This window comes from Nicotiana tabacum, chromosome 3 (assembly GCF_000715075.1).
Source record: "Nicotiana tabacum cultivar K326 chromosome 3, ASM71507v2, whole genome shotgun sequence".
Classification (NCBI taxonomy): Eukaryota; Viridiplantae; Streptophyta; class Magnoliopsida; order Solanales; family Solanaceae; genus Nicotiana; species Nicotiana tabacum.
The window spans coordinates 22,231,061-22,245,067 of record NC_134082.1 but is presented as its reverse complement, the minus strand read 5'-3'; the positions used below and the strand labels follow the sequence as shown (position 1 = coordinate 22,245,067).

General features: G+C 36.0%; 1 protein-coding gene across 1 annotated transcript; it reads right to left on the bottom strand.

Annotated features, from left to right (window-relative positions):
- Positions 1–621: 621 nt before the first annotated feature.
- Positions 622–13,792, bottom strand: LOC107799941 (serine/threonine-protein kinase GRIK2). The gene is given in 16 exon segments (XM_016623084.2): positions 622–1,062; positions 1,318–1,384; positions 1,387–1,398; positions 1,498–1,613; positions 1,691–1,757; positions 3,170–3,265; positions 7,733–7,857; positions 8,037–8,124; positions 10,316–10,390; positions 10,904–10,948; positions 11,032–11,106; positions 11,958–12,354; positions 12,471–12,711; positions 12,933–12,968; positions 13,415–13,499; positions 13,630–13,792. Coding segments are annotated over 12 exon segments (1,257 nt in total). The 5' UTR covers positions 12,291–12,354; positions 12,471–12,711; positions 12,933–12,968; positions 13,415–13,499; positions 13,630–13,792; the 3' UTR covers positions 622–904.
- Between the last annotated feature and the right edge of the window lie 215 nt (positions 13,793–14,007).

Here is a 14,007-nt window from a genome sequence, read left to right as displayed (position 1 = left end):
TTCTGACTTGTACTCTATAAAAATGTGTAAAACAATTACAAGTAAAATAAGATAAAAAGATTTTAGAATCCACACTTTCAACTCAAAACTTAGCTAACATTTGGACATATATTTGATTAAAAATTGAAAAAAAAGTTTTTAAAGTTGTATTGAAAAATAATTTTTGAAAGTTAAAATTGTGTTTGAACATACATTTTATTTAAAGAAAAGTTGAAGTTTTGTGAATGGAAGAAAAAATTTCACCCAAAAACTGCCCTAAACCAGAATTTGATAACTTGAAATTTTTTGAATTATTTTCCCAAAATATTATCATATTTCATAAACAAACAATGTTCTCAATTTTTTTTTTTAAAAAAAAATATGAAGCCAAAATCTGTGACCATACGAGAGCTTAATAATTTCTAACTTTTGAATTCATTTCTAGAGGGAGATTAGAAAAAACTTATTATGAATTCTATATTGGGCTTATAAATTTATTGGGTACAATGTTGTCCCTTCTTTACATGTTCGTAGAATTTATCCTTCTCTGATCTTTGGCTGAGGGAGTATGAGAAACCAAATGTTTTTCAAGGGGATTATGATAAAGCAAAAGGAGAACTTGATTGTTTGGCTTTCCCCTTCTTTTCTTCTTCTCTCTTAACGAGGAAACACCTAATAATTTGTCTTCTTGACTGAAAAAAGCGTTCTTGCATTTGAGGCACAAGTCGTCTGTCTTCCAGTACTAACTACACTAGAAATATCACAGAATTTACTTGACCTCTTACCTCTCATGCTCTATTATCCTGTGTTATTTTGCCTGTATAACTGTATTCTTTTGCTTTCACAAACAAAGCTTGTTGGAAGAAACATCCTAGCTCCCGTTCCATAAAAACACAACTCGAAAACTAGAAACATAAATTAAAAATCACAGAACATCTTTCTGATCCTCCATTCTCCCATCAGATTCTTCCTTTTGTAATTTTTTGCGCTGGCACCAACATAGATGCTGAGGGATGGGACCTTCATTTCCGACAACCCATTCATGCTCAGACACACTCTTGAGTGTTATCCTTTTTGCTGGATCTAAACAAGCCAGTACTTGTTAGGAAAACCCCGAGGGAAAAAAATACATATTATAACTACCACTATGCCTCAATCTCAAGTTAGTTGGGTTGGCTATATGAATCATTACGATCCATGTAGCTTTGTTTAAGCCCGCCTTAATCCCAATATATTATTATAACAGAAATAAAAACTTGACCCGAATGCTTTTCTACAAATTCAAAGCATCCGCAATAAGACAGCAGAAGGCAAATGCCAGTGGCATGAGAGACGAACCTTTACAAAGAAGCCCCTCGAGCAAATTCTTCAGCGGGGGATTCATACCATCAGGGAGAGCGAGAGGGAGTTATTTACTATCTGGGAATACAAAATGAAGACTGTTAAAAGAAGCTTGAAAACTAAGGACTTAACCTTGTATAATACATCTGGAACAAGAGTTGACCCTCACGGCCTCACCTTGTCATATGTGTCCTGGAGTGTGTCTCCGAGAAATGGGTATTTTCCTAAAACCATACAGTAAAGGGTGACACCAACTGCCCATGTATCAGCAGCTTTTCCATGATATGTTAGTCCTATTAATAAGAAGAAAACACTTCAGTAAGTAAAAAGATTATTTAAATGTCAATTTTGGAGGACCGGAGACTCTAACCTAAACAGCACTCAGGAGCAGTAAAAACCGGAGTGCCAGGAGACCGCCTAAGCTCATCATTATCATCCTACAAAAAAACAGTTCACTAATGTCAGCAATTAACTGAAAGAGAAAAAAATAATATAAGATAATGGCAAATATAACGTAACAATCACCCTAAACCCTTCAGCCCCAGAATTTAGAACAAAAGGATATAAATAAACAGCATCAAGAGCCCCCCTCTCCCAAGGGCCTTCAAATGCAAAAGGAATTTATGCATATTATTGATGAGTACAGCAGAGGCTGCCAGAGAACAATGAAGGTGACAGGAAAAAACCTGAGGGCAGTTATGTTACTCGGATACGGGTAGGGGTATATGATACATGTATGGATCTAGAGGTCGGATTCGTTATCTCATAAATTTTAAGATTCGGGGATATGGGTCAAAGTATGGATGCGGGCGCTATGATACGACCAATAAGTATATAAGAATAATATATATGACAATTAGTTGTTTAAGATTGTTGGAAAAAAAATTATTTTTTGATTAATATGGTGACTTGAATCCATTATTGTTAACTAAGTTAAACAAAAGATGACTATTAGTAATTATAAGTTGATACAAGTATAGTATTAGTATTTTTTAATCTTCGGATTCGGGAGTAGGGGTATTAATATGTAGTCAAGAATAAATGTAACTACGACATTTAAAGTATATATTTGACAATTAATTGAAGTTATTAAATTAAAGCTAGTATAGTTACATTTTTTGTACACGCTTATATTTTATATATAAATTATCTCGTATAATAGCAAAGTGTTCTAGTACTTTACTGAATTTACATATGACAAACCTAAAATCAAACCAAATACCCAATCAGCCTATATTTCTTGGCCCCAGGTGTAGTCAAAATACCAAAGTTAGGGTCACCAAATTCAGTGCAGATCCTGCACTGACACTCAAATCATGTCGGATCGATGGTGTGGCAAGAATTTTGAAGGGTCCGAGCAACATATCACATCAGAAAGAGAAAGAGAAAGCAGGGAAAGCAGGCAGGTGGAAGTTAGACCCACAATTCACACTCCCTGCTTCCATGCAAACAATGTGCTGAACAGAGCCAGTGATCCCTGAGATACATATTCATCTCTCATATATCTAACAGCTCACAAAATGATGCTTGGACAATAAATTGAAAGGAGTCAGATCAAGGTCTTCGACAGCTAGATGCAGGGAAAACACCAAGAATCCGTAAGTGCAGAACAGATACGACAAAACTACAGAAGTACAGTGACTAACATTTGCTGCGTGCCGAATAAGTCAAGGGAAGCACGCAACTTTGAAAGACCCACAGCCTACCTCCCCAGTGGGAAAAATGAAGAAGAAAAAAACTAAAAAACAGACCCTTGTACATGAATCTACATAAAAGGAAATTCAGAAGAAAACCATTGCTCCTTTTTAATTAATAAAGCCAAAAAAACCATTGTTGAAAAAGGTCATACCTCAAAAGCTTGGCTAACACTGAAATCACCAATCTTCACCCTGCCAGAGGCCGTAACTAAAAGATTGTCTGGCTTAATATCCCCATGGATTATATTCTGTTCAAGAGAAGAAAAAATATATATGTTAAACTGCATAAAGCACATTACAGTGATCTATCAATGACATATAGGTATCTGCTAAACCTTAAAATTAGTGATACGTGATTTAAGGAATCTAAAGAAAATGCGTGTGTCCAAAGGTTTCATCTCCGTGTTCACATTTAACATAGTATTCATATCGATAAACCCTGCAGGAAAGAAAGTGACCCCTCACTTGGGTCCCCGACTTTCTAATACCTCAAGTTAAAGGCCTGCCCTTATGCAAAGAATCTCATAGGCAGTATGACATGCTTACAACTAGCTGAACAAACAATTTCTAAAATGAACAATGTCATGATTGAGGTCAAAATAGCTACCTTCCCCAGTAAATGGGAAAGAGGGAGGGAAGAAGGCCACAAAAGAAGATTCAAAAGTAAAAGGCCATTTGCAAAGGAGACTAATCGTAGTTGACAAGCCTAACAACTATAGCAGCAACTACACTACAATTTCAAGCTAGTTCGGGTCGGCTATATGAATCCTTACAGACCATAATGCTCCACTAAGGATAGGCTATGTGAATCCTCACAAAACCATGTCACTCCATTTAGACCTGCAGCAATAAAATTTGAAGATTTAGGCCCTTTAGCACTAGAGTTTTCTACATTTTTCACAGAAATACAAATCATTTTTTGATAAGGTAAAGGACAGAAATACAAATCATTAACGCGACAAAAGACTCCTATCAAACAAAACCTTAATCACACCTATTGGTTACACGCCAATTTGGATCTTTTCTTCCATTATGTTCTACTTTGTATTAAGTCAGCATGGATTCCCAGAGATTGTAGGTCTTTCAAGATAACTTCCTTCCAAATGATTTCACACCAATGAACCAGTTTCTCTAACTTTTATCCTCTATTATGTGCTACTTGCACCTTCTGACTTTCACGAAATTCCTAGCTCTCTATCTATATTTGAGATTGTTGGGATTTTTCAAAACTCAATGAATGTGCAGAAAAGAAATGTTAATCCCACTCGGACCACTGATAGAACTTTTACTTCTTCAAATAAGTGACACTCCCACCCGTGGTAATGTGGACGCACAGAGGTATTCAATTTGAAAACCAGCTGCTTTTATGCTTATAACCTGAGCGAATAGACAATTTCAAAATGGGTTCAAAGCAGTTAACCAAAATTTAACTATGAAACCCACGGGGTAACCATGGAGTTTCTTTTTTTTTTTTATGAAATAAGTTGCTTCATTGCAAGCATCAAGAAGATGCAAAAGTTACAAGAAGGATCAATGTTTCTAAAGACATATTGGAATACAACATATCATCGGGATGCAACCCGCTAAGGCAAGAGAATGAAAAACTAATACAAATACCGCCACTGAATTCATCATATGGGGCTTATCAAACAAAGAATAGGAAAAGATTGAGTCTAATGTATCACCGTCACACTGCACACTTGCATCGGTAAATTTAAAGAAGAAAACATACAATAACAGAGACGTGAGTACATGATGTACTCAGCAAGTCTCATAGACTCCCTCCAAAATGTGAGACAAGTCTTTCAGAAAACACGCATAAGAGTATCTAACAATCACAACCCAAAGTAGATGTTTAATAGCAATATTATAATTCGTAAACAGTTCTCATTTTATTGCGGCTGTAGCTGCCATGGTAAACACATTTGTTAATACAATTGAAATAATTCTTTAAAACATATTTTATCTCTTAGGCTTCAAGTGTAAACATAATCTCTTTTTAGGCCTCAAGCATAAACATACTCCCTTTCTACGGGCGGTTCTACTTAGATCCTTACTTAAATTCACCATAAGCATATAATGTGGTTGACCCAACCTCCCGATCAGCAAGGCTTATGTCGACATGTTACACCATGTATTGTTCGTGTCGGTCAAGCCAAACTCCCGCATGTCGGGACATGGACCAATTATTTTCATCACGTGATGTACATGGCGGACAAGTCAACCTCCCGCTTGCCGGAGCTTATACCAATTATTTTTAGCATGTGCTCTCCATGGTGGACGAGGCAACTCCCTGCTTACCTAGTTTCACCATGTACTATTCATGGAGGACAAGCAAATCTCTTGCTTATCAAGGCTTATATGACTTAAAGGGTCATTTGGTTCACTTACTAGTCATGCAAGATTATAATGCAGGGACTGTTTATGCGGTGATTAATGAGAAAGGGATTGTTATGCAGTGTTTAATAATTAAGGCATTGTTACACATGATATCTTTCAATATTCATAATTTTAAATGACAGTAATTCAAGATACACAAATCATTTCATAAGATAGTCCATTGATGCACATGCACATTGTTGAGTTGTCCCACATCGGTGGGATTTGAGGTCTTTGGTCTCCTTATATGGTCTTGGGCAATCCTCACCTCACAAGCTAGCTTTTGAGGTTGAGTTAGGATCAAGGTCCATTTATCACACATATTTGCAAAACATGGTGCAACGCACACCCACAAGCATAAGTCCCTATTTCAAAACCTATTCGAAAGTATTTAAAGCATGCAATTTAGGAAAAACACCTTAAGATGTAAGCTCTCCACTGACCTAAATCTTGGCGTACCAACAACATTTTACGGTCTCAACATGTCCAACAAGTTATCATTTACGATTTAATTCATGATATTCAACACTTTAAATATTCACCATAGAGTAGCCCATTCAAGGTCTACAAGATACTGGCTAAGGTTTTAATTGACAGTCTAAAAAGGTGATTGGGAGGCTGGCCTCAGGATACCAAAATGCATTTATTAAAAGTACGCAGATCACTGATGTTGCCCTTATGCTAATGAAGTCCTAGATTGGAGGCAAAAAAAATGGTGAAACTTGGCCTTTTATTCAAGCTTGATATTGAGAAGGTTTTTGACAAACTAAATTGGCAATATCTAATCTCAATCCTAAGGCAAATGGGATTTGGAGAGAAATTGATCAAATGGATCAGATATAGCTTCACCACAATGAAGTATTATGTATAGGCTTCTTTTCTCCTAAAAGAGGGATCAGGCAAGGAGATCCCATATCTCCCTTTCTATTTATCTTAGCCATGGAGGGGCTTAGTAGAATGCTCGAATAGACCAAGCAGCTACAATGGTTACAAGGTTTTGATGTGGGTAGCAACTCAAAATTGACCATCTCTGTATCACTTATTATTCCCAGATGACACCCTTAATTTTTTGTGGTGCAGAAAATCTCAAGTTCAGTAACTTAACCTCACTCTTATGCTTTTTGAAGCTATGTCAGGTCTCCACATTAACATGTCTGAAAGCATTATTTACCTTGTTAATGTGGTCCCTGAATTGAAAAAGCTGGCAGATATTATGTATTGCAACACTGGTCCCTTCCCGACCACATATCTTGGTCTTCCTTTGGGTGCTAGACAAAGGTCAACTGAAATCTGGAATGCAGTCGTTGAAAAGTCTGAGAAAAGATTAGCTTCTTGGCAGCAGCAGTACCTATCTCTAGGTGGCAGATTAGCACTCATCAATAGTGTTTTGGACAACATACCTACCTATTTCATGTCTCTCTTTGCAATTCCAGTCAAAGTGCAAAGATAGCTTGACAAGATTAGGAGATCTTTCCTATGGGAAGATAATAGCTCCAACCACAAGTTCCACTTAGTCAAATGGGCCAAAGTTACACTTCCCAAATCACTTGGAGGTCTTGGAGTCAAAGACCTAGCACTTCACAACAAGAGCATGTTAATGAAATGGCACTGGAGGTATAACCAAGAAGAGGTTGGCCTTTGGAAGGAGATAGGTTCAAGCAAAGTATGGGGTTAATAGTCACCGGTGTACCAATGTTGTTAGATCACTTAATGGTACTGGGTTATGGAAGGGTATCAGGAAACTATGGGAAGACTTCTCTTGCAACACATCTCTTTTTGATGAAGAGTTCAAGCAAAGTATGGGGTTAATAGTCACTGGTGGCAATTTTTGAGGGTATATCTATGTATTTCGCAAAAATTCTATCATGGTTTAAATTTTCTCTAACCCATAAACCAAACGACCCCCTTGTTGTATAGAGTGCTTTTGGTTGATAGTTTCACTAGTTTTATCAAGCCAAAACAACCTAGAAATTAAAGGTAAGCATTTCATTCCTCAAACACATTAAAATAGAGCACGGAATTGTACATGAGGAACAACTTACCAATCCCATACACCAAGATTATAAATATTTAGTCAAAGTGTGCCAATACTTCAAATTAGAACTCAACAGTCAATCAAGGATAACATAATTAACCCAATACATAACTGGAAGTGGAGTTTCTCACAAGTATATGCCTTCAAGAATGCCCTTAGCATAAATTAGTGATGAAGCCTTTAAGATCAATCACAATAAGAAAAATCCACAAAAAGGTCATGATGCACAGAAAACCTCATGAGACGTGATTCAACGAAAATATATTTCTTTCAAAGACATGACTAAAAGGCTAGGTCATACATGAGAATGTAGATACATCAAGCCGGATACCGTGTCACGCAAGTACGTCTGTGCCTTATGTTCTCCGAGACCACCTGCCGGACCAGCACCCTCACAGACCCATTTTCCTTCAACGTATTCAAGAACTGTTTGAAACCAAAAAAGAAAAGGAAAAAAGCTTAGGATTTTCTGGGATTCCCCTTTTTTTGGGATACTTTGGTTCCCTCTTTCCATTCACCAAAATATGATTCAATATACAGAGCAAGCCTTGGCTGACTGATTTAAACGAGGTTGGTTTATAGGAAAAGGAATGTTCAAGGAATACCCATGTAGAAGTGATCCGTTGTTGGGTCATCAATCACCTCAATAAGATTAACTATATTGGGATGGCACAGCATTTTCATGATCAGAACCTGTAAAAATGGGAATAAACATTTAGGCCATAATAGTTTATGAGAATAGAAAATGCAATAGGTAGCTGAGTCATATAATAAAACAGGAGTGACATAGGGCAATCCATCAATCCATCTCAAACTTAGTTGGCACACAGTAAAACAAAAGTAATCAGACATTCTTAACAAATATAAAGACTAATACTACCAAATCTTACACAGTGAGGAGTCATTTTTGTTCTTTATTGATAAATCAAACTGAGAAGCCTAAGGATAGAGTAGAACAGTCAAAATTTTCAAGTTCATCTATGGCCAAGGTTCAAAGTCAAGAGAATCATCAAGATTGTGTAAATATCACTTGTTATCAGAAAAAATTAAGAATATTATGCAGAATGTAGACATACAACAGTTGAATTTATCATTAATGACTAGGTCACTACTCATTATTAAGAATTCCAAGAATTAGAAAAACATTTCTTACCTCATAGTTCATATAACTAAGATCTCCTATAAGTATCTATGCCGTACTTATTTAAAATAAATAGAGCCCCGTGTATGTCTTTAGTCAGCCAATTTTAACAAGAGAATTTTCTTTTCTTCACTTTTTATGATATCAGAGAATCTACAATCTTGATAGAGACATAAGGAGCTTCTGCCTACTGATAGGTGACCTTCCATCGCTTACCAAGCCCAAACTTTTCTGATTCTAAATAAGTTTACTATTCTTGCATCTTTCAAGTGAGCATTCTAGAAGAACCACTTTTCTTTTTAGTAATTGTTTAACTTCGCCACTTGTTAATTACCACTCCGATAATATAGAGCCACTCCATAGTGATCATTCTATCAGCACCATCTCTATCTCTTCTGACGACTATCACATTTATTCTTCTAACAACTTTTTATTTTGGGACAACAACTTGCAGGTACCTCAACTAATCTACCAGATACCTGCTACCTCCTGCCAGCATAGATGTCGTTCACCAAAGCTTAGGCAAATCAAAAGAATTCACCTAGTATCGACTCTGCTGGGATTTGAAACTTGGTTCCCAAAATTATCACTCTTAACTCTTCGACCGCTAGGCCACCTCCTTGGGGGCTTTCTTCAAGCGATGTTTCAAGCAAAACATTTTCAAAACTTCTTTTGTTTTTTCTCAATGTATCAGATTCCTGATACTAAGTCCCTCCTCTAAATAAGAATTCTGGTCAATGTTTCTAAAAGTTTTCCTCTTCATTTTCTTCATGGCACTAGAGTTTGGGTATTAAATCCCTCTTTTGAACATTGAATTTCCGATCACTGTTTCAGGGAGGACTTCTTCCTTTCATCATCGTATTAGAATTTGCGCATTGAGACCCGTCTCCAAGCATTGAACAACTAGTCACTGCGACCACTTTTTCTTCGGTCAAACTACGCTAATGATGGTATGGAGAATTGTATCACTATACTTCTTTATAGTGATCAAGGATAGATTCATTATCACGTGTGCAAGCAGTTCGACCACTTTGGGGAGGGGGGGTCAAACATAGTTTTTCTTTCCTGTGATTGATTGCTATTTAGGGGGTAGTTTACTATTTCAGTGCTTTTGGTAGTGTTTCCTGATTTCAATATAAGCACACTCAAACTACTTCACCCCCTTGAGTTTAGTAAGGTTGCTGAAAGCCGGGATAAACATTAAAAACATTGAATGATATCCTTGGTTTTGTGTTTCGGTTTTCTGATTGCATTACCTTTTGCTAGGTTTGTATTTTTTTTGCTTTGGTTGTCTGATCGGTTTGCTTGTTATTGCCCCTCCCCTCTCTCATTCCTGAGCCGAGGGTCTTCCGGAAACAGCCTCTCTGCCTTTTAAGGGCAGGGGTAAGGTCTACGTACACTTTACCCTCCCCATACCCCACTTGTGAGAATACACCGGGTATGTTGTTGTTGTTTAATGGGCTATCCTTAACAAATATGCTATAGAGCAATTAAAAATTGTGGAAGATGTTAATGATTATATCATAACTAAAGATTATACAAATTTGTGTGTTCATATAACTGAAGAAATTATACAAAAAATTAATCTCCTCTTCTATTTTCACAATGGAATATTGTTTACCACTTTACCTAAATTTGCAAGAGATTCACGTTCAACATTGTATAGCCGAATTACAGAATAAAGTTTGGCGATAACCCAAAAGTAGGTGTAACAAAAATTCAATGGAAGAACAGAGCATGTACCTCACGAAGAACATCTGACATAGCAGTTTCTGAAGGTGCCACACGCAATTTTAATAAATGAGACTTGCGAAAGGCCTGCATAAATTACTGAAAGCACTTACCACTATTTGAGAGACCAACTAAGCCAATATCAATGACAAACAGTCATTATTCTAAAACCACCTATTCATACAAAATAGTTCACTTCTTATCCTTTTTCCATCTATTCTTCCACAACAATAATTACTAATAGAACTAGTGGTCATGGATAAAATAGTTAATTAATCCCTCCCTCCCAGCGATCAATGAAAGGATGAAAATGACCTGACTTTGATGGTGAGTATTCTCTAGTATAACTTAACAAATTTCATCATGAATCTAGCAACCCATTAAAGAGAACTGTAACAAAAAGGCATATTAAATTTTAAACCTCAAATTCTATGTTTAAAGCAATCTGATTTACACATGAGAACAGAAGTTGTACATAAGATCAAGAGTGCAGGTAAAGGAAATGCATGCTTTAAGCTAAGTCATGTATCAACAGCCAAATAAGATGAAATCATAAAAATTTACTTCTTGTTACTAAATTGAAATATCGTATAATGTTACCTTAATGGCATAATGTTTTCCGTCAGTACGGCTCCGATATAGAACCTGTCATTGCAAGGTGACAAGATATTTAACCGAAATTCCTTCAATTAAAAATGGTAACATAACACCAGTAGCAATCAGCTCACCACTTTTCCATAGCTACCAGAACCAATCTTATATTCACGTACATACTCATTAACCATCTTTTTCCCATCTTCATCCTGGAACAATTACATCCATGAGTAACACCAGGAAAAGTAATGTTACAAAATAGCTGCATAGAAGGTCAACCGCTTTTTCTTTTTAGAAAAGCTGCATAGAAGGTTGACCATACAAAGCTTATAGAGCGTGCCACTTCAATAATTGCATTTGTACAAGAGAAGATAAATAATGCGATAAAATAGCTGCATAAAAGGATAACCATGCAATAGAGCATGCCACTTCAGTTGGCTCAACATACAAATGTATATTACAAAAAATTAATAGCAAATTAAAAGGTGTTGTGGGTGCACTAGCAAGAACTCAACCTTTTCTTATCAAAAACAAGTTAATAGCAACATAAGTAAGTATATTTCTCCAACCAGACATCTTTGGAGATATTAAAAATTAAAATGCCTGCTCTGGTTTACCTTTTTTAATAGGTAAGCATATGCTATCAGGGAAGTATATTTCTCCTATCAGATATCTTAAGATGTTAAAAATTAATATGTTCATTTGTCTGTTCTGGGCTTGATTTTTTTGTATGAGTAAAAAGATATGCTTCACATCAATTATCGGAGGAATTTCCCAAAAGGAGAAGCTTTAATATATGAATGTCTTAGAAAGAAAAACAAGAAGGCCTCTTAGTCCTGACTTTAGGGGAGAAAAAAAGCACCTATCAGGACAGCCAAACCTACTCATCTATAGCTCGATGGAAGCTGAGCTGAAGTGGAAGCATCGAGTGGAGGGGATTAGTAACCATCATTTTCACGTCTATTAAATTAAATGAAGGTTCAAACATTTCCATTTTCCAGCTATACACGGATACTTTGTTTGCCGTAAGTGTTAAAAAGATCTTATATTCTCCTATTACCTCATCCCGTATGACTTTGTGGGTTTCCTTGACAGGGATCTCCCTGCAAACCAACCCATTTTGAGCTCTGTACATGAGAATCTCTTCAGAGCGTTTGACTGGGCAGCGATACTCACCATCATCCCCAATACCAGTATCAGTTACATCACCATTGTAGGAGCAACCATCTTCTTCCTCCCCCTCTTCATATAGCAAAGACTCCTGAGAACAGTTATTTGACAATCCCAAATTGGGCCTTCCCACCCTCTTTGGTTTCCTAGCAAAACAGAACCCAAAACACCCACAGCACCCCATTTCTGTCACTTTAGCAACAGAATGCCCCTTCACAAACATCAAGAAACTACAGAAAGTTGTAATGACTACACTATACAACCCGATAACAATTTGATCCCCACACCTGAAAATTAGCATGCATCTTGTTACAAATCAATATGCAACTCAATTCACATACCAATCCAAAGATAAAAGCAGTATGATCCTTGATTATAAAGAAAGGTAAAAGTAGTATGATACTCTTAAAAGGGAAAATTTTGATATGGGCTTCAAGCCCCTGTTGACTTTGCTATTCAAGTGGATGCCATTCAGAAAAATGAAAGAAGCAGTTGATCAAATTGACTCCATTGCGATTGAATCCCGACATAGTGAAATGAGCTCCAGTTTACTACAAAAATTAGTTACAGACTGAGGCAGGCTAGTATATTCCACTCCTCAAGAGCCAAGGAGCCTTATCAGAGAACCTGACCATTCACCATAACTGAAAAAAAACCAGAAAGGAAAAAGATGAGATGACAAGTTTTAACTACTACACATTATGGAACATGAATTGAAGTAACACGTTATATATGTCTATCTATCTACACACACACACATACACTATATTCATGTATCATCTGCATACGCAGTCAGAAATATCATAAACCAGAAAAAGGCAATCAAAAAAGATTCAAAAGCAGTAAAAAAAAGTTAACCTTTTACCTCAAATTGAATTAAATTTACAAACGTAACAACAACCTGAAAAGAGAAAAAAGAAAAACTAAGTATAAAATACTATCCACATTAGGAATATAAAATAAGGTGAAATACTATCCACATTAGAAAAGAGAAAAAAGAAAAACTAAGTATAAAATACTATCCACATTAGGAATATAAGGTGAAATAAACTAAAGTCAAATTTCCACAAATAAATTAGTTTTTAGGAGAGGATAATTCAACATTAAAATAACATGAAGCTGACATCACAAAAATCAACCACCGAAAATTGGAGAGGAAAAAAATAATGCATAGGTACGAACAAACATACTAAGTATATATTACACGTACACATGCCCATACACCTAACATATACATGTATCATCAGCATATGCAATAAGAAGGCAGAACACAATTTTAAAAAATTCAAAATGAGTGAAAAAATATTTAACCATTTTACTATAAATTGGTGGAATTCAACAACTAACCTGAGAATTTCCCGAAGAAGGATTTGATTTTGATTCGTTATCAGCGAATTTGGTGTTCAAAACCCTAAATGCTTATTGATTTTACCTGAAAAAACAAAAACAAAGAAATCGCCAAAAGAAATTACAAAAAATGTAAGATAAAACAGAACGCAAAAAGGAAAAGAATGATTTGAATATAAAGAGAGAGATTTGCGGTGAAAGGTATTAGTTCTTACTTCTTACAGTGGAAATGGCGTTTCAAGTGGAATTTGAGATTTAGGGCTGTGTTGAGTTTTGTGCGGAAAATGGGGACGGAAAGCGAGAGGGAAAAAAGCCAAGGGAAAGAGAAATGAGAGAAATAGAGGAACAAAGAGAGGTGAAATGTGGCAGTTTTGTACTGGCTTTTTTATATTGCACTTCCAGCTATTTGAGGTATGTGTCCGTTATGAATTTGCCAGATGGTGATAGAATCTTTAATTTAATTATGATTAGTTGAAATATATTCCATAAATCACTCAATTATGATGAGTTGGTATGGTTTTATGTGAATATCCAATATGAGTAAGTTTATATTATAATACTCATTATCTTGAAAATTCTTTTATTTTTGGAGT